Genomic DNA, 27199 nt, shown 5'->3' with positions numbered 1-27199 from the left:
GCCCACATAAGGGCAAGGAAAAACTCACCCCAGTGGGACGTCGGTGACAATGACTATAAGAAACTTTGGAGAGGACCGCATATGTGGGGAGACCGAAAGCAATGGATGTCGAGCGGGTCTAACATGATATTGTGAAAGTCCAATCCATAGTGGATCTAACATAACGGTGAGAGTCCAGTCCAAAGTGGATCCAATATAGTAGCGAGACTCCCGTCCAAAGTGGAGCTAGCAGGAAACCATCCCAAGCGGAGGCGGATCAGCAGCGCAGATATGTCCCCAACCGATACACAGGCGAGCGGTCCATCCTGGGTCCCGACTCTGGACGAGCGGTCCATCCTGGGTCCCGACTCTGGACGAGCGGTCCATCCTGGGTCCCGACTCTGGACGAGCGGTCCATCCTGGGTCCCGACTCTGGACGAGCGGTCCATCCTGGGTCCCGACTCTGGACGAGCGGTCCATCCTGGGTCCCGACTCTGGACAGATGTCGTTGTGGCTTCTGCAGCACTTTGAGACACTCGTGATTTAGGGTTATATAAGTAAACATTGATTGACTGATTGATTCTTTGAGACTAGAGCTATAGTGATGAATGCTTGGTTTTGGTTTTGGTTTAAGTTCATATCCAACAAAGCTTATTTATTTTGAACAAGGTTAAGTATAGTTTTCCATACAACACAATGAGAATGTTATATTGCTCAATTATTCTACTTTATTTCAATTATTGTGCAGAAATATGGGGAAATACATATCATAGCAACATAATGCCTTTATTTATTTTACAGAAAAGAGCAATTTGAATCATTTTTAAAGTAGGATATAGAGACCACACAAATCCACTCTTCATTAGGTCAGGATTACTAAAACTAAAAGACATTGTAGAATTGAATACTCTATTAATGATGTTCAAAGCGAGAAATAAAGTTCTTCCGAAGGACATAAAAAAGTTATTTGTGTTCACATCTGAAGATGAGAACCACAGAAGGCCGTATGATTTTAAACATCCAAGAGCGCGAACAAATTTGGAACAAATGTGCTTGTCTGTTGTTGGTGTGAAAGCATGGAATTCTCTAAACAAAGACCTAAAAAGGTGTAAGAATATCTTTGTATTTAAAAAGAGTTATAAAAAGAGAAAACTGAAATTATATTAACTGGGTTTTGATTTAGATTGAACCTGCAGTCCTGGGTTCAAATCCAGGCTCAGGATCTTTCTGTGTGGAGTTTGCATGTTCTCCCCGTGAATGCGTGGGTTCCCTCCGGGTACTCCGGCTTCCTCCCACTTCCAAAGACATGCACCTGGGGATAGGCCCATCCCACCTCCAAAGACATGCACCTGGGGATAGGTTGATTGGCAACACTAAATTGGCCCTAGTGTGTGAATGTTGTCTGTCTATCTGTGTTGGCCCTGCGATGAGGTGGCGACTTGTCCAGGGTGTACCCTGCCTTCCGCCCGATTGTAGCTGAGATAGGCGCCAGCGCCCCCCGCGACCCCGAAAGGGAATAAGCGGTAGAAAATGGATGGATGGATGGATGGACGTGTCATTGTGAAAGTGCTTAAAGGAAAATGGAAAAGTATGTTGGAGTTTGGGTGTTGGTGGAGGGAACAGTTATAAAGTCATCTAAAATACTGTAATTTGTGTTAAAAAAGGGGCAGATAAATATAAGAATATAATTCTTCCATCTGCTCCTTTCTGATCATGGAAATGTATAAGAAAAAAAAACAAACAAAAAAACAATGAAAGTGTCAATTGTACGTGGCTTGTAAATATGCATTTTCATGAAAGGAATAAAAATAAATGATGATGATGATGAACAATTGAAAGAACGACTTTTTATTGTCAATATCGGCCCCAGAGTTTCCTTTTTTTAAATGATTTCTGCTTGTGGTGCGCCTCAGGATTTTTTCAATGAAAAAAATGTGCCTTGGCTCAAAAAAGATTGAAAAACACTGATGTGAACCACAATCCAATCCAATCCACTTTATTTATATAGCACATTTAAACAACAATAACGTTTCCAAAGTGCTGCACAGCCATGTTAAAAACAATATTATGCTCCACCAATGACTGAATAAAACAAAGAATGAATACAAATAAAACCAATAAAAACAATATAAAAACAAATATGATTAAAAACTATTTTAAAGGGTAAAATCAATTAAAACAGTAAATGATGTGTTTAAAAAAAATCCCAATATGACTTATTTAGGATTTTACGGTTTGGCATTGTTTAACATGACCAAGACCAAATTCAAAAAGGTGCTTTTTTTTTCCTGCATTGAAGGCGTCATGTTTTCTCTTCTTAGCAACACATGGAGTGATGCAAGACAGAAGGCTATGACACACAACCTGACTCAATTGCTCTGCTACATTTAGGCTGTACATAAAAGCCCCCCATTGATAGTGTGAACCAGCAGTGAGTCATCCTTGAGTAATATAACTAGTGGTGGAAAATATAAACAGCTCTCATTGTATCATTTTGTCTCCTTGTGTCACTGAATGCTACAAGAACACCATGCAAATCCCAATAGTTGACAACAATGAATGACTTCCTGTGTTACGTGTTAATCAGTGCTCAGAACTAGCAGAGCAGCTGACATCATGCAAACTTCCCAGCAATGTAGGGCATTCAAATGAACCTTGTTAATATTTGGATAGTGGAGGACAGACAACATAGCGAGGGGGTGGGGGAGGTAAGGGTGAGAGGTTGGAAAGGGTGGCTGCGCTTTGCTGGAAAGACAATTCTTAACATTCAAGGACAAACATTTCCTGGTGTTATGTAGGAGTGAATGTTTGACCCACTTAAGTAAAAAAATTTTAGCACATTGCACGCACATGTACTATGTACATAGTCAAATAACACCTCCACACATTTAAATATATGGCTTTCGGGAACAATCAAGATGCAAAAAAAAAAAAAAAGGGACAGGCGTAATATCAATATTGGTGCTCTATTATTGACTTTTTCCCACGTAACAGTATTAAGTCGGATCTACTTGCCTCAATTTAGGGTGGCAAATATTTCACGACAAGCACTAAAGGTGTCCGATTTTTTTGCCGATATTATCCAACTCTTAATTACCGATTCCGATATCAACCGATATCAATATATACAGTTGTGGAATTAACACATTTTTATCCCTAATTTTGTTGTGATGCCCCACTGGATGCATTAAAGAGGAACATTATCACAATTTCAAAAGGGTTAAAAACAATAAAAATCAGTTCCCAGTGGCTTGTTTTATTTTTTGAAGTTTTTTTCAAAATTTTACACCTCCCGGAATATCCCGAAAAACTGCTTCAAAGTGCCTGATTTTCACCATCGCTATATCCACCCGTCCATTTCCCTGTGACGTCATACAGTGCTGCCGATACAAACAACATGGCGGTTACCACAGCAAGATATAGCGACATTAGCTCGGATTCAGACTCGGATTTCAGCGGCTTAAGCGATTCAACAGATCACGCATGTATTGAAACAGATGGTCGGCGTATGGAGGCAGATAGCGAAAACGAAATTGAAGAAGAAATTGAAGCTATTGAGCGAATAGCTATTGACGCTATTCGGTCATAGCATGGGTGTACTTAATGAAGTGGCCCATAGCATGGCTGCCTTATTAGCATCGCCGGTAAAATGTGCGGACCAAACAATCAGGACTTTCGCATCTTGAGACACTGGAGCAACTTAAATCCGTCGTTTGTTTCGCATTAAATGTGGGTATCTAGTTTCAAATGTACATACAGCTAGCGTAAATAGCATTTTAGCATCGATTAGCTAACAGTCATGCCGTGACCAAATATGTCTGATTAGCACATAAGTCAACAACATCAACAAAACTCACCTTTGTGATTTCGTTGACTTAATGGTTGCAAATGCATCTGCAGGTTATCCATACATCTCTGTGCCATGTCTGTCTTAGCATCGTCGGCAGACACTCTGGCACATTCAATGGGGGTCTGGCGGCAGATTTCTTGCCAGTGGTGCAACTTGAATCCCTCCCTGTTAGTGTTGTTACACCCTCCGACAACACACCCACGAGGCATGATGTCTCCAAGGTTCCAAAAAATAGTCAAAAAAACGGAAAATAACAGAGCTGAGACCCGGTGTTTGAAATGTGAAAATGAATATGGCGGGTGTGTTACCTCGGTGACGTCACGTTCTGACGTCATCGCTAAAAGACCGATAAACAGAAAGGCGTTTAATTTGCCAAAATTCACCCATTTAGAGTTCGGAAATGGGTTAAAAAATACATGGTCTTTTTTCTGCAACATCAAGGTATATATTGACGCTTGCATAGGTTTGGTGATGATGTTCCCCTTTAAACAATGTAACAAGGTTTTCCAAAATGACTCAACTCAAGTTATGGAAAAACATGCCAACATGGCACTGCCATATTTATTATTGAAGTCACAAAGTGCATTTTTTTTTTAACATGCCTCAAAACAGCAGCTTGGAATTTGGGACATGCTCTCCCTGAGTGAGCATGAGGAGGTTGGGGGGTGGGGGGTAGAGTGGGGTGTATATTGTAGTGGTGCAAGAGGTTCTGAGTATTTGTTCTGTTGTGTTTATGTTGTGTTACTGTGCGGATGTTCTCCCGAAACGTGTTTGTCATTCTTGTTTGGTGTGGGTTCACAGAGTGGCGCATATTTGTAACAGTGTTAAAGTTGTTTATACGGCCACCCTCAGTGTGACCTGTATGGCTGTTGACCAAGTATGACTTGCATTCACTTGTGTGTGTGAAAAGCCGTAGATATTATGTGATTGGGCCAGCACGCAAAGGCAGTGCCTTTAAGGCACACCCCAAATACTGTTGTCTGAGTGAAAATCGGGAGAAATTCGGGAGAATGGCTAAAGCTAACGAGAGCCAGACGTTTGTTCCAAAGAAAAGAAAAGTGTTGTCATTACTTTGGTTTTACGGCAACCGACGTGGAACAAGTCATACTGCACGGTGCAAAGTTAGTTTCAAAAAGGCATCAGCACAACAAACTTGTTCCAGCATCTGAAACCGAAGCCACCAGCCAAGTGTGGGAAATGCAAACATGACACGACAAGAAACACACTACAGGCTAAAAATCACCTTAGTATGGTGGAATGATTTACACAAGGTATGTACTGTATGTTGAGAAAGAAGCACGACGCGTATAGCGATCGCTAAAGCAGTTGCTTTACATACCGCCAAGACGTGTGAATAAAAAAAGCCGGGGTTTACTTTATCTACTTAGAGCAGGGGTCACCAACGTGGTTACCGCGGGCACCAGGTAGCCCGTAAGGACCAGATGAGTCGTCCGCTGGCCTGTTCTAAAAATAGCTCAAATAGCAGCACTTACCAGTGAGCTGCCTCTATTTTTTAAATTTAATTTTACTAGCAAGCTGGTCTCGCTTTGCTCGACATTTTTAATTCTAAGAGAGAAAAAACTCAAATAGAATTTGAAAATCCATGAAAATATTTTAAAGACTTGGTCTTCACTTGTTTAAAAAAAAGCATTTATTTTTTTTACTTTGCGTCATAACTTTTAGAAAGACAATTTTAGAGAGACAAATACAACCTTAAAAATGATTATAGGATTTTTAAACACATATAGCTTTTTACCTTTTAAATTCCTTCCTCTTCTTTCCTGACAATTTAAATCAACGTTCAAGTACATTTATTTTGTTTATTCTAAAGAATAATAAATACATTGTTATTTAATTATTCATTTCAGCTTCTATTTTTTCGACGAAGAATATTTGTAAAATATTTCTTCAAATTATGATTAAAATTCAAATACTTATTCTGGCAAATCTAGAAAATCTGTAGAATCAAATTTAAATCTAATTTCAAAGTCTTTTGAATTTCTTTTAAAATTTTTGTTCTGGAAAATCTAGAAGAAATAATGATTTGTCTTTGTTAGAAATATAGCTTGGTCCAATTTGTTATATATTCTAACAAAAGTGCAGATTGGATTTCAACGTATTTAAAACATGTCATCGAAAATATATATTTATTGTGAGAAATCATTACGATGATCAGTGTTTCCACAAAGATAAATATCATTAATTATTAATAATAACATAGAGTTAAAGGTAAACTGAGCAAATTGGCTATTTCTGGCAATTTTTTTAAGCGTGTAACAAACTGGTAGCTCTTCGCATTAATCAGTACCCAAGAAGTAGCTCTTGCTTTCAAAAATGTTGGTGACCCCTGACTTAGAGAAACTATAGTCAACTCAAGGTTTTACTTAATTATAGATTTGGATACAATGTAAACATTTTTATTTGCATAAGTATGTTATTCAAGAAAGAAGTTTGAAGCTTGCCCTTTATTGATCTCAATGTTTGAGATTGTTAATTTGCATGCAATATGCAATTCTACTACATTTTTTTAAAACAAAAGTATTCCATTCAAGCAGAAGTATTTCTTCCCAAAGGAATCTCTTAATCACATTTTTTGAAAATGATTCCATAAAAGGTACAATTTATATCTAGTCTAAAAATAACAGCATTACACATCGGGGATTAAATTTATAGGCCATATCGCCCCAGCTTACTTTGATAATACATGGTTTGTTTTTGCCCACTCTACCGTGGTCTCTTCTATCTGATTAGGAGGGAAAGGTTTGCAAACAATCGTCTCATTCTGAGCTTTGACTTGGCACAAACAACCTGAGTGTTTATGCAACATTCATCCGAACAGGACGTATTATCTAAAACACTTACGACAATACACCCAAAGCCTTAGGTAACCATCTGTAGCGACAGAGTGGTACTTCGTCCAGACCTTCTGTGGCGTGGAGTTGTGTCTCACAGGGCTCGAGAGCTTGAAAAAAATCACAAACTCGCAATTACGCCGCAGGGATGTGGTCATAAAGTCACTGTAGATATCCTCAAAAGTAGGGTCGCGATAAAGCTGAGGCACTGGGACCACATCTCTGGGATTAAATTAATCCGAGCTATAAAAACGTAGCCGTTCACTGGAACACTGACTCAGTATTACAACAGTAAGCTTAAATTGTGCTATGAGCACTTCGCCAACAGCTGATGCCATGAGTATATTCCAATGTAGTTTCAACGATTACCAACATTGACCATGTACAACCAAAAAAGATCAATAGATAAGAGAGCCGACATCTTGCTTGAGAGAACTCGGTTCACTTGTACATTGATTGCCCTGTTAGACGCAACAATAACAGGAAAGTGTCTCTCCCAGATAAAAGGCTGAAACATCAAACCGTCAGGCCATAAGACCCTGTTGGAAGAACACATCTAAGAGGGAAAAAACACCTGCAGCTGGCAGCACTCACTTGATTTGGCATGTTGAAAAGGGAGCTGAAAATGGGAAAGGAGTGTCCTTCCATATACACACTAAAAGTTCTCATTCGATTTGGACAATATATATATATATATATATATATATATATATATATATATATATATATATATATATATATATATATATATATATATATATTTAATACATCTCAGATGTCCCACGCCAGTGTATTGGAAGTGTGCTGGACAAAATGCCGGAATTTAAACCATTTAACCTGTGTGTGGTGTTTGGGTCTGTGAGACCCGTTTTCATTTTTTATTAAAAGAAAAATGATACAATTAATACATTTTTCAAACTGAGACTCACTGACTTTGGCTCATTTTCTGTGAAGAACATATTTCAGAATACATATTTAATGACCACACACCCCCTACACATTTCTAAAAGAAGTGTGGAAATTGATGTTCTATCCCACACACACACACACACACACACACACACACACACACACACACACACACACACACACACACACACACACACACACACACACACACACACACACACACACACACACACACACACACACACAGAAGGCCTAGACACGGGGAGGACAGAGTGTAGGTACACAAAACATCAGAGGGTCAAATGTGCGAGAAAATGAGAGCAGACGGTATTGACAAACAATGTTGCAACCTTGTGTGGGAAACTGGCAGAGAAATTTTCGGTGCAATATTCATATTGTTGTTACTCAACCAGCGTTTGTGGGTTGCATTTTGATGTTTATTGGAATAAGGTAAACATCTGTTCAGTATTTTAACAGAAGTGTTTGATTGTGAGGCATTAAAAGCCACAAAAATGCAACGGGTCCATCAGACCCACAAACGCTCACTGAGCAACAACAATATGAACATTACACAAGTGTTAAAAAGGTGCTTTTGATACGCTCTGCTGGAAACACACTGTCTGATTATTTATCACAGCCTGTGAAAACGTATAACATTAGAACAATTTAAATTTAGTGTACACAAACTCTCTCACTGTACTGCATAATGGGCAGGCGATTCCTAGGTTTTTTTTAAGGCTTTTCAAAACATTTTGTTAAGTAGGGCAGGGTATCATGGCCAATTTCTCCCAATAAGTCAACTAATCGTTACGATAATTATCAATATCAATAAGTTATAATTAAATGATAAGAAAACAAAATGTATGATGTTTAGTGGTACAAGGACAAAATGTGATGCACAATTAAAATGAAATTAAGTGGAAATTGATTGAGTATATGAAACTAAGTTCTTGGGAATAATAATTGATCATGAAATATGTTGGAAACTGCAGATTGAATATATAAAGGGAAAATATCCAAATCTATTGCTATTCTTTATAAAGTAAGACACATGCTGAATAAGAAATGTCTGCATATGTTATTGTTTCATTTTTCCATATCTAACATATTGTGTTGAAGTTTGGGGAAATGTTTAAAACAAACATAGACTTCAAAAAAGGGTAATTAGAATAATACACAAAGTGTCCTGCTATGAACCTACCAACCCATTATTCATAACTTTTAATGTGTTAAAATGTTCAGATATTGTGTTTTTAAAGACAACGGATGGATGGATGGATTATTATTATTATTATTAATTTCGAGTAAAGAAAAACAGCCTTGCAGCTTGCATTCTTCTTTTTTCAAATTATGAGAAAACTATAATTTACGGAGGGTATTGATTTTTGAAATATGTAAAGTAAGAACAAATACAAAATATAAATGTAACAAGCTCAGTGATGAGTTGAAGACATGTAGTTATTTGTTAAGGTTTAAGTAAGCCTTGAAAGGTGAAATAATGTAAAATTATCAAATATACCAACAATTACTTTCATCCCATTGATATTTTTGAACAATGATGTTCCAGACAATCAAATTTTTTGTGAATGTATATAATATAATAGGCAAATATAAGTCCGCTTCAGCCTATTCCTTGTTCGGTCATTCTTTTTATTTTTGTATGTGTATGATTGTTAATATGTCCAATGTGTGCTGTTAAATTGATCACACAAAATGGTTGATTACATGACCGAAATACACTCTTTTAATTCATAATCGATGACTAGTCGACTAACAAAATAGTATTAAGTTGCAGCTCTAAAGCCATCGATTGTGCGCCTCAGGGAACAGGCTCTTCAAGGATTCCTGACTTGTTTTGACTGTGAAATGATCTGTGTTTTAAATATAAACAATGCAAACATTGCCGATCACCGGAGAGAATGTTCTGTACCACTGCAGTAGTTCTCTTTAGTTATTCAGATTGTGCAGCGGAGCATAAGAGCAGTGAACATGTACAGTGCAGGCAGCAGATTGATGATTAATGAGCAGATGACTTTTGTAACAGAATCAGCGGAGTTTGAAAGACAATTACAATGGTTAGCTTTACCAAAAGGTGGTGTAAAGGAGCAGACATCAATCCTAATAATAGCATCAATCCGATTGTCAAGCCTTGAAGACCACACTCTCCTCGTCAGGGTCAATTCCACCGTATTCAGCATTCTCAAGTCCGCAATTGGTGGCATATTGAGTTAAGAGTCATTAAACCTCTCTGACACTGCAGTTTCCCCATTTGCAGGAATAGACAGCTCATAGAGGATTGTTCTGTAATTGAGTTACTCTGCAAAAACAGGATAACGAGCAAACGAAAGGTCACCCACTGTTAGTAGTAGGAAAAAAAACAACGTCAGGTGTTCATTGTCTTCAACTGACATTTGAAAACTGGTCCAAGTTAGATAGGATGCCTTGGTAGTTGATCTTTGCCTACATACGTAGAGAGTTTACATCCTACGGTATTATCACGGTGTTTCCCCCAGAATATTTCTTAGTTAAGGTGGTGTCGGGTAATAGACTACAGACTGTGGTGAAGTAGGCCGGCTTCGTCGCATGAAGAAACCTACAATTTTTGCTTATGCTTTCTCCGCTCCGTATGCTGAATGGAAATTTACGATATACGAATACGCACGGCTGATTGGTTGTTACCGCTCTGGTGTAAACAATCAGATGGTTGTGTGGGTGGGACAATGCTGGGTGCTGCAGAGACGTACTGACAGGGGCAGAGGCAGTACGAAGTGCAGCAGCTTGTTCAGACTTTAGTTTAGCACCAAATGATAATATAAATATATTTAATAAAGTCAAATACAAATAAGGCAACGAAAGAAGTATATTACACTTCTGAACATCTACATCAACTATATGATTTACCTGAGAAGCGGGACAGGACAAAAAAAATATATATATTTTTTTTAATTATTATTCTTATTTTTTTTTGTAGTTTAGGCGGTTGCTCTTTGTTGTTAAAGCGGTAGCAACAGAGAATCGGACAAAATCAAAATGTCAGTAAGTTGAGCTAACTGCTGCACACATGCTTCATTCTATAGCCTGGGGGGAACAAGGGGGCAATGAGAAAGTCACATCCTTGACGGTTCCTCGGGGGGCTAATCTTCAGGTTGCAGTCGTGGGCCTGTATTCCCTTCTAAATCTCGCTGAGGTAGGCAAATTAATCAAGTTGGCCCTTTGCTGAGGAAAGTCACCTCTGAAAGTGATTACTTCACGTCAGTGAGATGCTTCTGCAGCATCATTTCCCCCGGGTGGCTATGGCAGCTGCCCCTGTCACTGCTTCAAGAATTGACACAGTTCCAACACATCATCATGAGTCCGTCAAAAAAGCCGGAAAGCATAAATGGTACTTTTTGTCTGCACCAATCTTGTTTGAGTCGCACAACGTAGCATTCGGAAATGAGGGTAAAATGGAAGAAAGGTCAAGGGCGACAAAAAGGGAAATGTTTTCATTTAACTTTTGCACATTAGCACTATCTCTCCTGATTTGTATAAAACAGCACTTGTCTGTGTGGTATAGGCATGTGATGATATGAAAAATTTAGAAACATCCGATAATATCGGACTGCCGATATCATCGGCCGATAAATGCTTTAAAATGTAATATCAGAAATGATCAGTATCGGTTTTAAAAAGTTAAATGTATGACTTTTTAAAATGCCGCTGTGTACACGGACGTATGGGAAATACAGAGCGCCAATAAACCTTAAAAAGGCACTGACTTTGCGTGCCGGCCCAATCACATAATATCTACGCTTTTTACACACACAAGTGAATGCAACGCATACTTGCTCAACAGCCATACAGGTCACACAGAGGGTGGCCGTATAAACAACTTTAACGCTGTTACAAATATGCGCCACACTGTGAACTCACACCAAACAAGAATGACAAACACATTTCGGGAGAACATGGGGCGGCATAGCTTGGTTGGTAGAGTGGCCGTGCCAGCAACTTGAGGGTTGCAGGTTCGATTCCCGCTTGTGCCATCCTAGTTACTGCCGTTGTGGCCTTGGGCAAGACACTTTACCCACCTGCTCCCAGTGCCACCCACACTGGTTTAAATGTAACTTAGATATTGGGTGTCACTATGTAAAGCGCTTTGAGTCACTTGAGAAAAGCGCTATATAAATATAATTAATTTCATTTCATTTCACATCCGCACCGTGACATAACATAAACACAAAAGAGCAAATACCCAGAACCCCGTGCAGCACTAAAAAATGGACAGGCATCCAGTCATTTTACACCCCACCCTGATGAGTGGATAAAGTTAGACTAAGAGACAGTAAAGCTGCATAAGAACATGTTCCAACCTGGATCCACCTACTGTGACATACCACTATTTAAAGTTCTACATTAAGCACAAGCCAAAAAGTCATTCACAGAATAGTGAAGTTGACCGGTAAATAAACAATCTTAGATCTAGCTGTGCTTATGTTTGGTCTGGTGCGCTGCTTGGCAGTGACCAGCAGAGGTGCTATTGACTCAGTCAACATGTTAATGGCCTGATGAAGAACAACTTGTGGTTGTCTTTAAAAAATTGAACAAAGTGGTTGTGTCGAGTTCTTGACTAACACAGATGACTACCTGCTGACATAACAAACACCACACAGACTGCAAAGAAAAAAGCCTGCTCGGGTTTCTGTTGACACAATCATAGCAAACTCAGGCTTCCCACAGTCGCCTCATTTTCTCACCGACATGACGCACGGTCACTAAGTCGAGGAGATATGTCGTAGTGTCACGGCAAAAAGAAAAGGACAAAAATGTGCAAGGAGAGGGAGGCATATCTACTTTAGAATCTACTCGATAAGCAAATGTTTTCATGACGAAGGAACGAAGAAGTGATAAAAGATTGGTGAATTTACAAAAAACCTGCATGTTCTATTGATTTTAAATGTACTCATCACAATTTAAAATATATGATCGGAAGAGGGTTTAAAGAGGCACTATTGTCATGACTGATGGCACACAACACAGACATCGCAGACAATTTGGTGTTCCGTTAGGGCTGGGCGATATGGCCTTTTTTTAATATCTCGATATTTTTAGGCCATATCGCGATACACGATATTAATCTCGATATTTGCCTTAACCTTCAATGAACACTTGAATGCATATAATCACAGCAGTATGATGATCCTATGTGCTTACATTAGAGCAGTATGAACATTCTTGTTCATACTGCATTAATATATGCTCATTTCAAACTTTCACGCAGAGAGGGAAACAACAACTAAGTCAATTGACCAAAACTGTATTTATTAAACAGTTATTAAGCAGTGGCACAAACATTCATGTCATTTCAAAACAGAAAGTGCAAGATTGTCAGAGACATTTTAAAACAAGCTATGAGTGCACTTTTGTGCATGATGTCACTAAGATGACGTATCAAAACAACACTAAATTAAAGTGTACTTTTTGTACAGAACGCCACTACAATAGTTCAAAACAAATAAAGTGCACTTTTGTGGATGATGTCACAAGAGATATTTCAATAAGTGTCAAACGAAAATGAGCTGCATAATAGAAAATCAAATAGTGTTCGTTCTTCGCTATGTGGTAGGTTACTGCGGACATTACCTCCTTTTGCTGTTGACTATTTTTTCCATACGGTGTTGATCTGGAAATGTTTGCCACAGCATTTTGATGGTGTGGGCGTGTGGCACCGAACGGAGATGTTGACATGCGGAGTAAGCACTCTTCATTCTCTAGCAAGTGACTTTTCAAATGATGCTACATATTAGCAGTAACGCTACTTTTTGTAGCAATGCTTTTGCCCCACACTTGACAAATTACGGTTGTCTGTTCGACATATTCCCACTTGAAGCCAAGCCACCGCCAGACGATGGACCACTGCTGTTTTCCTTGGGAATTAATTCTTCCTTCGTTTGTTACCAAATTGGCACCTACTTTCTCTCGTATTACCGCTCGCACCGCAGCTAACGTTACCCATGCTGCCACCTCTCTGCTCCGCTAGGGCGTATACGTATGTGACATATGACGTGACAGTATGTGACGTATGTAAGGTGTGTCTGTGTGAAGGAGACACAAGGAGTGGGAAGAGCCTGTAGAGTAATACCAGCAGCCAAAAGCAACTGCGTGAGAACGTATATTGAGATATCACGATATAGTCATTTTCTATATCGCACAGAAACAAACCCACGATATATGAAGTATATCAATATATCGCCCAGCCATAGTTTGTGCCACTGCTTAATAACTGTTTAATGAATCCAGTTTTTGGTAAATTGCCTTAGTTGTGACGTCCCTTTTTGCATGAAAGTTTAAAAAGAGCATATATTAATGCAGTATGAACAAGATTTTTTTAATGTAGACACAAAGAATCATCATACTGCTGTGATTATATGCATCAAGTGTTAATTCAAGGCTAAGGCAAAATATCGAGATATGTATTGTGTATCGTGACATGGCCTAAAAATATCGAGATTAGGGATGCACCGAAATTCAAATTTGTGGCCGAAGCCGAATAAAATTTAAACGCTTTGCCGAAGGCCGAATACCGAATACCGAATAATGAATGCAGTTTTTCACAACTTTTTAAATATTGCATAAATAGCCTAGAATAAATATTTAGACATGTTTTTCAAATAAAGTAATTTTTTATTGAATATTTTAATATTCCAGTAATCTTTGCTTTTCGAAAAAAGCACAGTTTTTCATTTATATTAGGCCTTCAAACAAAACATGCATTCTAAAAAAAAAATAAAGTGCATTAAAGTGGATAAACCCACAACAAATGATTTATTGTCCTTTTGGCAAAAGTCTGCTTAGCCACAGTAGATATGCTAATAATGTAAACAGAAGGCTCAAGTAAATCTCAATTAAGTGTGTGCTTGTAACCTCATACACTTATACAGGTAGCCTACACAACAGGCTAATAATGTAAACAGAGGCCCCACTAAATCTCAATAAGTGTGTGCTTGTAACCTCATACACTTATACAGGTACACAACATATCCCAACGTCACCGCGTCAAAAAATTGCGTCACACGCCACTATTCGGCCTTGTTTTTAACTCATTCCACCGAAGACCGAATGTGGCTTTTTTTGCCATATTCGGCCGAATATATTCGGTTACCGATTAATCGGTGCATCCCTAATCGAGATATTAATAGAAGGTCATATCCCCCAGCCCTAGTGTCAGTGTTTTACGCTTGTATAACCATTACAAACATTAAAACATGGCCTGTAAGAATAACAACAGGTTTTATGGTGGTGACAAATATACCTTGTTATCTATAATTTATATTTACATTATTATTACATCAATTTATATTGGAGCAAGAAATTAAAACAGAGGCACATGAGTAATGTTGTAAAGCAGTGTTGCGATCTGCTGCTCAGATCTTCACATATTTGTTTTTTCATTTTCAGTCTGACCCGTTTATTTCCTGTTTTTGTCCATCACTATGGTTACACATCAGTTCACCTGCTGCTCACGCCCCGCACACCTGCTACAGATAATCACCGTCACTTTATAAGCCGTCCTCTTTTGTTTGTTCAGCCTGGGTTCATGATTTGCTTTTCACGCAAGTTACGCCTGCACTCTATATCGTATGTATATTCTCGCTAAGCTTTTCACGCTAGCCATTCGTTGTTCATTCCAGTTCTCATGCTGAAGTTTTTGTTTTACTGTTTTATGTGCCTACGTGCCAGTTTATTTCTCATTGTTGTATATCCTAGCTTTTATGCTAGCGTCCTTTGTTTGTTTTATTCTACTAGCTCTAGCATTTTTGTTATATAGCTCTTTTTGTTATTTAAATACATTTTGTATATCTTACCTTTGCTGTGTTCACTTGACGCATCCTCGAGGGAATCGAACCCGACATCACAATGCCGAACAGGCGTAACACAGTGGTTCTCAAATGGGGGTACGTGTACCACTGGGGGTACTTGAAGGTATGCCAAGGGGTATGTGGGATTTTTTTAAAATATCTTAAAAATAGCATCAATTCAAAAATTCTTTATAAATATATGTATTGAATAATACTTCAAGAAAATATGAATGTAAGAAAGATACAACAATGCAATATTCAGTGTTGACAGCTAGATTTTTGGGGAAATTTTTTGGGATGTTAAAGATTTCTTTTTTTGTGAAGAAATGTTTAGAATTAAGTTCATGAATCCAGATGGATCTCTATTACAATCCCCAAAGAGGGCACTTTAAGATGATGATTACTTCTATGTGTAGAAATCTTTATTTATAATTGAATCACTTGTTTATTTTTCAACAAGTTTTTAGTTATTGTTATACCGTTATTTCCTAATAGTTCAAGAAAGACCACTATAAATGAGCAATGTTTTGCACTGTTAAACAATTTAATAAATCAGAAACTGATGACATAGTGCTGTATTTTACTTCTTTATCTCTTTTTGTCAACCAAAAATGCTTTGCTCTGATTAAGGGATACTTGAATTAAAAACATGTTCACAGGGGCTACATCACTGAAAAAAGGTTGAGAACCACTGTTGTAAAAAGTAAAGAGTGCACGTTACTTATCAGAGACCATATACAAACTGCTCTCTATATTACTGAAGAGTCTTTGCAGCTCATTGTGTCCACTAACAGCCCCGACCAAACCCCCCCCAACCCCCTATTTACCGCCATCCCAGGCCAGCAATTACAGCACTGCATTCTCTTCAGCCTCCAGTCCCTTGGCCTGCACAAGCAGGACCATGGGTTATACGGCTGTCATTACCAGACAATACACGACATCAGTCTTGGCCATATAGATGACATTTTGCTTTTTATCAGCTCACAACCAGAGGCTGTATCTTATTTAAACACACATAAATAAATTCCACGCTGACGGCATCAAGGTAAACATGCCGGGCAATGAAACCAATTCTGAAAGGGTGACAATCTTTATTGCCGTCCACGCGGTGCCGCACGCTCGGCGATAACAAACGATGTGTAGGCGCAGCGGAGGCCAGGTCATTTGCCAGCAGAAGTCGTCCAGCAAACACGACCTTGTTGCCCCTTCTCTGATTGAGCTGTTTTACCGGAAACTCCAGTTTGAGTGGAAAATGTAATCCTTACAAATCCACGGCATGTGAGTTTACTTCAGGTTTTGCACCAGGTATCTGTCTAAATTGCGTTAAAAGACACATTGTTTATACAATCCAGTGTTTCCTAAAAATAATGTAAGAAATACACATATGGCTCTGGTTTTATTGGAAACTACTGTATTTTTCGGACTATAAGTCGCAGTTTTTTTCATAGTTTGCGACTTATACTCAGGAGCGGCATATGTGTGAAATTATTAACACATTACCGTAAAATATCAAATAATATTATTTAGCTCATTCACGTAACAACTAGACGTATAAGATTTAATCGGATTTAGCGATTAGGAGTGACAGATTGTTTGGTAAACGTATAGCATGTTCTATAGTTCTATAGTCTATAGTTATTTGAATGACTCATACCAAAATATGTTACGTTATCATACCAGGCACCTTCTCAGTTGGTTATTTATACCTCATATTACGTACACTTATTCAGTCTGTTGTTCACTATTCTTTATTTATTTTAAATTGCCTTTCAAATGTCTATTCTTGGTGTTGGGTTTTATCAAATACATTTACCACAAAAAATGTGACTTATACTCCAGTGCGACTTATATGTTTTTTCCCTTCTTTATTATGCATTTTTGGCAGGTGCGACTTTACTCCGGAGCTACTTATACTCCGAAAAATATGGCAATATGAAAGCAAACATCCCTCTTCTCAACAAGCAGCGGATTTGCATAATTTTGTTTTTTGGGAACCGGAAACCAACATTGACCTTCGATCCCTTAGACGGCACTGTATCAAAAACCGACATCAATCTCTAAAGGATATCACCACATGGGCTCAGGAACCTTTCAGAAAACTACTGTCACTAAATACAGTTTGTCGCTACATCTGTAAGTGCAAGTTAAAGCTCTACTATGCAAAGCGAAAGCCATTTATCAACAACATCCAGAAACGGCGCCCGATATCATCTAAGATGGACTGATGCAAAGCGGAAAAGTGTTCCGACGAGTCCACATTTCAAACTGTTTTTGGAAATATTCAACATCGTGTCATCTGGACTAAAGGGGAACCGAACCATCTGGATTGTTATAGGCGCAAAGTGTAAAAGCCAGCATGTGTGATGGTATGGGGGTGTAATAGTGCCCAAGGCATGGGTAACTTACACATCTGTGAAGGCACCATTAATGCTGAAAGGTACATACAGGTTTTGGAACAACATATGCTGCCATCTGAGCGCCGTCTTTTTCATGGACGCCCCTGCTTATTTCAACAAGACAATGCCAAGCCACATTCAGCACGTGTTACAACAGCGTGGCTTCGTAAAAAAAAGAGTGCGGGTACTTTCCTGGCCCGCCTGCAGTTCAGACCTGTCTCCCATCGAAAATGTGTGGCGCATTATGAAGCGTAAAATACGACAGCGGAGACTCCGGATGGTTGAGTGACTGAAGCTCTACATAAAACAAGAATGGGAAAGAATTCCACTTTCAAAGCTTTAACAATTAGTTTCCTCAGTTCCCAAACGTTTATTGAGTGTTGTTAAAGGAAAAGGTAATGTTACACAGTGGTGAACATGCCCTTTCCCAACTACTTTGGCATTTGTTGCAGCCATGAAGTTCTAAGTTAATTATTATTTGCAAAAAAAATAAGGTGTATGAGTTTGAACATCAAATATCTTCTCTTTGTAGTGCATTCAATTGAATATGGGTTGAAAAGGACTTGCAAATCATTGTATTCTGTTTATATTTACATCGAACACAATTTCCCAACTCATATGGAAACAGGGTTTGTATATATATATATATATATATATATATATATATATATATATATATATATACACACACACCTGCATTTTTAGTATTTTTCATCTGCTCCATGTACCTTGTACTGAAGGGCAATCGCACTAGTGAAATTATTATATTTTGACTTTGTGGGGGGGGATTTTGCAGTCTTTCAAGTCAAGTGCTTTTGTAAGATATATCTGTGGAGCGGACTAACAATTGCAATGCAGTCGACTAGGAAGTGTGCATGCACATGTTTCTATCTGTGCACGGCTTTTCAGACCAATCCCAAAAATGGCATCCTGCAATCACACAATTAGATGTGTGACGACATAAGTGCCAGGCATAAGACACTGCAAACGAATTTGGCCAAAAATAGATTCTGGATTTTTTTTTTCTAAATAACTCCATTTCTGATTACAATTTAGATTGTTGGGTAAAAACTACAAAAGACAACTAATAGGTGAGAGTCATTGATGTCACTGTGGTGTAATAACATGGGCTAAAGAAACATTATCCGTACATTTAAAGACAAATCTGTGTCTTCATTCATTATTTCAGTCAACATTTCAGCTTTTCCTCACAGCATTATCTTTGATACATTTTGTTTACTTTATTTCTACATCTTAGAGGTCCATAAAAAGATGTTTTCCACAAATAGAACACATAGGAGCAATATAATCTTAGAAGGAGAAATATAAATATAATTGTATATCTTCAATGGAACATATAATATTTTGGTGTTGTTTACTTGAATATTGCCATTATATTGCAGTCTACACGAATCTCTTATGTGTGACTGCCATCTACTGGTCACACTTATTTAACCATCTACCAAGTAAAAAAGCTTCAAGGTCGGTAAGCACAACCAAAATTATTCCGTACATTATAAGGCGCACTGTCGAGTTTTGAGAAAATAAAACAGGGATTTTAAGTGCGCCTTATAGTCCGGAAAATACAGTAATTTACACAGGGGAAGTCTCGCCTCTTACCACCGCAGAGGCCGGAAAACTACCTGGCCTACTTCGGCCTTCTCATTCAGTGTCATTAACACAGAAGAGCAAAAACCCAGGACATTTTCACAGGCAGTGTGTAATGACATTGGTGCAAAACATCAATATGGAATATTTAATGTAAATTACTGCACTATCAATCCAACAACCACAAGAAGCCTTACATCCACACTCTCGTTTGCTTGCAAGAAGCCCTTGACAACAAATCTCCCACGGACATTTATATTAAGGAACTCAACAGCAAAGCAAAGACAACACTGCAGCAAAACGCACTGGACCCTTCATGATTATGATAATGCTGGCAAGGTTGTGAACAAGATAGAGCGGATTATATTTTGCATGACATTGCACTGGAGACCAGTGTTTTTCAACAACTGTGGCACGGTGCACTAGTGTGCCGTGAGATACAGTCTGGTGTGCCATGGGAAATTATGTAATTTCACCTAATTGGGTTAAAAATATTTTTTGCAAACCAGTAATTCCATCCATCCATCCATGGGACAGGCGGTAGAAAAATGTAATTATAATCCGCAAATGTGCCGTTGTTGAGTGTCTGTGCTGTCAAGAGCTCGGCAGAGTAACCGTGTAATACTCTTCCATATCACTAGGAGGCAGCAGGTAGCTAATTGCTTTGTAGATGTGGGGAACATGGGTTGTTGTGATCACAATATGCGGGAGGCAGTGTGCAGAGAGATGCGCGGATAGGCAATTATATCATCCGCGTCATCAAAATCGTCATCCACCCGAACCATCATTTTATCAGGACCGTACCCGCCCGCTGAATTACATTAGAGGTTGGTCACCTTTACCACTCACAGAGCTATTTAAACCTGTTTCACAGAGTAATGAAGTGAATTGGAGCCGCTAACGTTCTCGCGACTTTTCAATAGTGTTCGTCCTGATGACAAGAATATGGGCGAAGCCATTGCCTTAGACACCTTCAACAACATGTACGAACCGACTGTTGAACCAGCAACATGTTGTGTGCAGCTTCCGCAATCACATGTATGAGATTGAAAGGCATACTGGTTGATACAAAGCACACTGATGGTTGTGATATAAAAGACTTTAACACTTACTAATATGCGCCACGCTATGAAGCCACACAATACAGGATTGACAAACACATTTCGGGAGAACATCCTCACAGTAACACAACATGAACGCAACACAACTAATACCCATAATCCTTTGTATTCATCACACATCCTGAATATATTTTAAACCCCCGCGCCCCCAACCCCGCCCACCTTACCGACGCACGGGGGTGGAGAAGTATAGTCAGGAAGTATCATGAATACAAAGGATTATGGGTATTTGTTGTGTTGCGTTTATGTTGTGTTACTGTGAAGATGTTCTCCCGCAATGTGTTTGTCGTTCTTAATTGGTGTGGCTTCAAAGTGTGGCGCGTATTACTAAGAGTGTTAAAATTGTTTATATCACAACCATTAATGTACTCTGTGTCACCCAGTATGCCTTGTGCGTGTTGCCGCAGAAGCCACACACAACATGATGCTGGACTGACAAGCAGATCGTACATGTTGTAGTAGGCGACAAAGCCAACGGCTTCATAGCACGCACTAATACTTATTATCTGGGTGACTGCCGGCAGTCATTCAAGAGATTAATAGCATCTCCTATTGACTTCTTCGCTTTATGACACGGGTCTTTAATGGCTCTTTGAATGGCAAAGGATACCGATCCCAGAACCATGTGTATCAAATATCTCCGGATGGATGGTTCGAATCTAATTAAAATCTATTTTTTCGTCATGTCCACCGCCCGACCCGCTGTTTACCCGCGGACTCTGCGGATGAGACCGCGAACCGCGCATCTCTAGTGCGCAGGAAAAAAGGTATCTAACATTTAAACCAAAAACAAACAAAAGGCGAGTGCCGCTAACAAAAGGCATTGAAGCTTGGGGATGGCTATGCAAAACAAAACTAAAACTGAGCTGGCTGCAAAGTAAACGAAAACAGAATGCTGGATGACAGCAAAGACTTACAGCGTGTGGAGCAGATGGCGTCCACAAAGTACATCCGCACATTACATGACAATCAACAATGACCCCACAGATTTGGAAATTGTCTTGGATTGCGAAAACAAAGCAAATGCGGGGAGTAACGTTCAAGGAAGACAGGTAACTGCTACAGGAAAATACCAACAAAAGAGGAAAAGCCACCAATACAGGAGTGCAAGACTAGAACTAAAAAACTACACAGGAAAACAGCAAAACATTCAAAATAAGTCATGGCGTGATGTGACAGGTGGTGACAGTACACCTACTTTAAGACAAGAGCTATATTGATGCACGGTTGGTTATGGTTTGAATTCATATCCAACAATTGCGAGAACGACTTTTTATTGTCAATATCAGCTGCTGAGTTTGATTTTTTTATGTTTTCGGCTGGTGGTGTGCATGCACATTTTTTCAATGAAAAAAAATGTGCCTCGGCTCGGAAAAGGTTGAAAAACACTGCTGTAGACACTGGTCAAACTGACAGATTCACTTAAATACAACATTAGCATTTTACAGAAGTTTTGATTGACACTCTGAGAGAAGTACTAACCTATTACAAACCCTGTTTCCATATGAGTTGGGAAATTGTGTTAGATGTAAATATAAACGGAATACAATGATTTGCAAATCCTTTGAAAGTTAGAGTGAATCACACACAAAAAAATAATAATAATAATCACACACGAAAAAATAATAATAAGGCGGCGGGAGTGGGAGCTTTTCAGATGTAATTAGACACATTTACTAGGATAGTTCTGGAAGATCCCTTATCTGCTTAGTGTGTTAATAGTGTTTTAGTGAGATTATAAAATCATACATGGGACGGCGTGGCTCAGTGGGAGAGTGGCCGTGCGCAACCCGAGGGTCCCTGGTTCAATCCCCACCTAGTACCAACCTCGTCACGTCCGTTGTGTCCTGAGCAAGACACTTCACCCTTGCTCCTGATGGGTGCTGGTTAGCGCCTTGCATGGCAGCTCCCTCCATCAGTGTGTGAATGTGTGTGTGAATGGGTAAATGTGGAAGTAGTGTCAAAGCGCTTTGAGTACCTTGAAGGTAGAAAAGCGCTATACAAGTACAACCCATTTATTTGTTATTTAACCCATATTCAGTTGAATATGCTACAAAGACAACATATTTGATGTTCAAACTGATAAACCTTTTTTTTTTTTTTGCAAATAATAGTAAACTTCGGAATTCGATGCCAACAACACGTGACAAAGAAGTTGGGAAAGGTGGCAATAAATACTGATAAAGTTGAGGAATGCTCATCAAACACACTTATGTGGAACATCCCACAGGTGTGCAGGCTAATTGGGAACAGGTGAGTGCCATGATTGGGTATAAAAACAGCTTCCCAAAAAATGCTCAGTCTTTCACAAGAAAGGATGGGGCGAGGTACACCCCTTTGTCCACAACTGTGTGAGCAAATAGTCAAACAGTTTAAGAACAAAGTTTCTCAAAGTGCAATTGCAAGAAATTTTGGGATTTCCACATCTACGGTCCATAATATCATCAAAATATTCAGAGAATTTGGAGAAATCACTACACGTAAGCAGCATGGCCAGAAACCAACATTGAATGACCGTGACCTTCGATCCCTCAGACGGCACTGTATCAAAAACCGACATCAATCTCTATAGGATATCACCACATGGGCTCAGGAACACTTCAGAAAACCACTGTCACTAAATACAGTTGGTCGCTACATCTGTAAGTGCAAGTTAAAGCTCTACTATGCAAAGCGAAAGCCATTTATTAACAACATCCAGAAATTTCGCCGGCTTCTCTGGGCCCGAGATCATCTAAGATGGACTGATGCAATGTGGAAAAGTGTTCTGTGGTCTGACGAGTCCACATTTCAAATTATATTTGGAAATATTGGACATTGTGTCATCCGGACCAAAGGTGAAGCAAACGATCCAGACTGTTATCGACGCAAAGTTCAAAAGCCAGCATCTGTGATGGTATGGGGGTGCATTAGTGCCCAAGGCATGGGTAACTTACACATCTGTGGAGGCACCATTAATGCTGAAAGGTACATACAGGTTTTGGAACAACATATGCTGCCATCTAAGCGCTGTCTTTTTCATGGACGCCCCTGCTTATTTCAGCAAGACTATGCCAAGCCACATTCAGCACGTGTTACAACAGCGTGGCTTTGTAAAAAAAAGAGTGCGGGTACTTTCTTGGCCCGCCTGCAGTCCAGACCTGTCTCCCATCGAAAATGTGTGGCGCATTATGAAGCGTAAAATGACCCCGGACTGTTGAACGACTGAAGCTCTACATAAAACAAGAATGGGAAAGAATTCCACTTTCAAAGCTTCAACAATTAGTTTCCTCAGTTCCCAAACGTTTTAGTGTTGATAAAAGAAAAGGTGATGTAACACAGTGGTGAACATGCCTTTTCCCAACTACTTTGGCACATGTTGCAGCCATGAAATTGTAAGTTAATTATTTGCAAAAAAATATCGTTTATGAGTTTGAACATCTAATATCTCAATCAATCAATGTTTATTTATATAGCCCCAAATCACAAATGTCTCAAAGGACTGCACAAACCATTACGACTACAACATCCTCGGAAGAACCCACAAAAGGGCAAGGAAAACTCACACCCAGTGGGCAGGGAGAATTCACATCCAGTGGGACGCCAGTGACAATGCTGACTATGAGAAACCTTGGAGAGGACCTCAGATGTGGGCAACCCCCCCCTCTAGGGGACCCAAAGCAATGGATGTCGAGCGGGTCTAACATGATACTGTGAAAGTTCAATCCATAGTGGCTCCAACACAGCCGCGAGAGTTCAGTTCAAGCGGATCCAAGACAGCAGCGAGAGTCCCGTCCACAGGAGACCATCTCAAGCGGAGGCGGATCAGCAGCGTAGAGATCTTGTCTTTGTAGTGCATTCAATTGAATATGGGCTGAAAAGGATTTGCAGATGATTGTATTCCGTTTATATTTACATCTAACACAATTTCTCAACTAATATGGAAACGGGGTTTGATTTAGGGGAGTGTGTTGCAGAGGAGTACAATTGCCTTATTTTGCAACAACAAAAGGCAAAACATTCTGACACGGCTCTTGGTGTGTTATTACGTAATTTTGTCAGGTGCATATATACTACATGCAAGAAGACAATGTCAACATTACGTCAGAAAACAAATACACCCATCCATCCATCATCCATTTTTTTACCGCTTATTCCATTTGGGGTTGCGGGGGCCGCTGGTGTCTATCTTAGCTACAATCGAGCAGAAGGCGTGGTACGCCCTGGACAAGTCGCCACCTCATCGCAGGGCCAACACAGATAGACAGACGACTATCACACTCGCATTCGCACACTAGGGCCGATTTAGTGTTGCCAATCAACCTATCCCCAGGTGCATGTCTTTGGAGGTGGGAGGGGCCTATCCCCAGGTGCATGTCTTTGGAAGTGGGAGGAAGCCGGAGTACCCGGAGGAAACCCACGCAGAAAGATCCCAAGCCCGGGATTGAACCCTGACTATTCAGGACCTTCGTATTGTGAGGCAGACGCACTAACCCCTCTTCCACCGTCCATCCATCCATCCATTTTCTACCGCTTATTCCCTTTTGGGGTCGCGGGGGGCGCTGGCGCCTATCTCAGCTACAATCGGGCGGAAGGCGGGGTACACCCTGGACAAGTCGCCACCTCATCGCAGGGCCAACACAGATAGACAGACGACTATCACACTCACATTCGCACACTAGGGCCAATTTAGTGTTGCCAATCAACCTATCCCCAGGTGCATGTCTTTGGAAGTGGGAGGAAGCCGGAGTACCCGGAGGGAACCCACGCAGAAAGATCCCAAGCCCGGGATTGAACCCTGACTACTAACCCCTCTTCCACCGTAAAGCTCAAAAAACAAAAACAAATACATAACGTCAGATAAGGTAGACAAGTATACAGGAGAGTAAAATTGCCTTATTTAGTGACACTAAGAATATTCTGATACAGCTCTTAGTGTGCTATTACGTAATTGTGTCAAGTGCATATATCCTACATGCAATGTCAAAAGTACGTCACAAAACAAATAGATGACGTCACATACAGTAGATAGGCACAATAGTAGCCGGCAACTCAAACCTGTGTTTACAGTCAGCAGATTCGCCACGTCTTATGCATTCAATAACATTGTAGGTGTGCTTAAATAACCCAAAAGGCAAATACTACGAATAAATGTGAAGTTTAAAGTCTTGAACTCACCGGCATCATTTTTTTAGCTTCGTACCGCATTTAGCTAACAATCTGGCATGAATCCGCACGACTGGCAGTTTCGACGAAAGCGGAGCGACTTTAATCCCACAGCCCGTGAAGGCGACTTTCTCCTGGCTGGCTGGATCGATCCCTCGTCCTACCATGAAAACACAAACACAACAAATGTTATGGATAATATATTCAAAACACTTCATCGCGGCGGGACCTGTTGCAAACACTAAACAAGGCCTATGAAAGTTTCCGCTGTAGTTTTGACGTCGCCTCGCTTAACAAGTTTGCGCACATTCGTTACCGTAACAACAAAACGCTTTAAAAAACAACGTGTGTTCGATTCAGCAACACGCCACACGTTACTGAAAAAAATGTGTGGTTATAGCGTGGATGTGTTATAATTTGCTTACCCGAAAGAAGGCGAAGGTAAAGAGGCGTAAACTCCGCTGGTGGATGGCGATGCTTGTTAGCCCGCAGCCGATCCCAGAGTGACGTAAAGGGAAGGAGGGCGGGAAGAGGAGGAGGCCACTGTGGAATTCTAGCTCCGCCCCCTTCTCAGCTCCGTAACAGCTCCCTCTACTGGTGATGTGTATTGCTACATATTGAAAACATACATAATATGTAACAAAAATACAGACTTAGTGAAGTGACTTATATTTATATAGCGCTTTTTCCTCAAGTGACTCAAAAACAGGCTATCCTTGAATCTCAGTAAAACTAAAATAATGCTATTTGGTAACAGAAAAGAGCATCAGACACGAATACAAATAGATGGAATAGATATCGAAAGGGTAAAAGAAACCAGATTTTTGGGGAGTATTAATAGATGATAAAATGAACTGGAAATATCATATACAAAACATACAACATCCATCCATCCATCCATTATCCGAGGTCGGGTCGCGGGGGCAACAGCCTAAGCAGGCAAACCCAGACTTCCCTCTCCCCAGCCACTTCGTCCAGCTCTTCCCGGGGGATCCCGAGGCGTTCCCAGGCCAACCGGGAGACATAGTCTTCCCAACGTGTCCTGGGTCTTCCCCGTGGCCTCCTACCGGTTGGACGTGCCCTAAACACCTCCCTAGGGAGGCGTTCGGGTGGCATCCTGACCAGATGCCCGAACCACCTCATCTGGCTCCTCTCCATGTGGAGGAGCAGCGGCTTTACTTTGAGTCCCTCCCGGATGGCAGAGCTTCTCACCCTATCTCTAAGGGAGAGACCTGGAAACTAGTTTGGGCCGCTTGTACCCGTGATCTTATCCTTTCGGTCATGACCCAAAGCTCATGACCATAGGTGAGGATGGGAACGTAGATCGACCGGTAAATTGAGAGCTTTGCCTTCCGGCTCAGCTCCTTCTTCACCACAACGGATCGGTACAACGTCCGCATTACTGAAGACGCCGCACCGATCCGCCTGTCGATCTCACGATACATACAACATAAGGTGGCAAAAAATATTTCAATAATGAATAAAACAAAATACGTCCTGG

At 40.1% G+C, this 27199-nt stretch overlaps 1 protein-coding gene across 3 annotated transcripts in view; it reads right to left on the bottom strand.

The window, feature by feature from the left end:
• LOC133558916 (apoptosis-stimulating of p53 protein 2-like) overlaps positions 1–26234 on the bottom strand; it is a 94923-nt gene extending 68689 nt beyond the window's left edge. For all 3 annotated transcript variants that reach the window (XR_009808059.1, XM_061910079.1, XM_061910081.1), the window contains exons 1-2: positions 26124–26234; positions 25711–25858 (exon numbers count right to left, since the gene is read on the bottom strand). Coding sequence is in view for 2 of the 3 variants with exons in the window: in XM_061910079.1 (XP_061766063.1) it covers positions 25711–25740 (30 nt within the window). In the remaining variant the exon portion in view is untranslated. The remainder of the gene's footprint in view (positions 1–25710; positions 25859–26123) is intronic.
• Between the last annotated feature and the right edge of the window lie 965 nt (positions 26235–27199).

Source organism: Nerophis ophidion, linkage group LG09, assembly GCF_033978795.1.
Source record: "Nerophis ophidion isolate RoL-2023_Sa linkage group LG09, RoL_Noph_v1.0, whole genome shotgun sequence".
In the NCBI taxonomy this organism is placed as follows: domain Eukaryota; kingdom Metazoa; phylum Chordata; class Actinopteri; order Syngnathiformes; family Syngnathidae; genus Nerophis; species Nerophis ophidion.
This window is presented reverse-complemented; position numbering and strand designations above follow the sequence as displayed.